The 1037-nt window shown below is 36.6% G+C and overlaps 1 protein-coding gene across 1 annotated transcript in view; it reads left to right on the forward strand.

Annotated features, from left to right (window-relative positions):
- Positions 1-1037, forward strand: part of LOC119593262 — a 21591-nt gene that overhangs the window by 16119 nt on the left and 4435 nt on the right. Inside the window, exon 4 of the mRNA XM_037942193.1 lies at positions 797-935. Within this exon, the coding sequence (XP_037798121.1) occupies positions 797-935 (139 nt within the window). The remainder of the gene's footprint in view (positions 1-796; positions 936-1037) is intronic.

A 1037-nucleotide genomic window follows, 5' to 3' on the forward strand; every position in this document is an offset into this window, starting at 1 on the left:
ATTACCCAAAAATCATTACAACGCCGTTAACTGCAAGGAAACGAAAAACACAAATATTTACCTTTGGAAATACAGAATTCTTTGAAAGCTAAAACACATAGCTTTTATCTCAAAGGTAAAAGTGATATTTTCATTGCCTCTAAAATTGAGTTTGTCACTCATATTGTTGTTGGGATCATCATATCATTGTTTCTCTCTGTATATTCTTTAAATATTGGCTTTCGTTTATATATTCACAAATAAGACTGGGTGAATGCAATGCTAGTGTGTTTACTGTTATGAATATTATATTTGGTTAATATCTAACTCTTCCGATGGTATGATACACTATATACAGCAAAAGTTATGCTTTGTCCCACCACATATAGACATATACCATAACCCGAATCATATGTCTCACAGAGGAAACCATTTTATTAACGAATAAACAATTATGCAATTTCATCATGACTGTATCTCCCATTTCAAAAACTATATATTACTATATATAACGGCCACATATGCATGCATCATTTAGAATTGTATGTCATATCAACCGTTATGTATCACTTCATTTAAATGATATGTGACAAAAATATTGGATGCCTAACATGCAAATATTCCTAACTAAAAATACATACTACTTTATGGCAGAAAGTGAGCATACACACAGAAACATTTTGCCATATACATCACTGCCTCAATATGTACTCAGTCAAACCACATATATTCACTTTAACACATTCACGTCACACGAACGACCGCTATGATAACCAAACGACCATAATGTTGACCAAACGACCTTTTTTCCTAACAGGGTGAAGCTGGACGCCCTCAGGAACTCGTGTTGGTACAAGTTGACCACAATTCTGCAGGAGTGTACACGTGCGAGGTCACCACGGAAGCCCCGCCCACTTTCCTGACTGCCAACACCTCCGTCACCGTCCATGTTGTTGGTAAGGTCACGCAGCGAAAGGGTTGGTAGCAAGTAGGACATCCTGGGAGCATTTTTTTGTTGTTTTGTTTTGATGTGAACGTGATCTGTTCTGGAGAAATCT

The sequence above is a fragment of the Penaeus monodon genome, chromosome 32 (assembly GCF_015228065.2).
Source record: "Penaeus monodon isolate SGIC_2016 chromosome 32, NSTDA_Pmon_1, whole genome shotgun sequence".
Classification (NCBI taxonomy): domain Eukaryota; kingdom Metazoa; phylum Arthropoda; class Malacostraca; order Decapoda; family Penaeidae; genus Penaeus; species Penaeus monodon.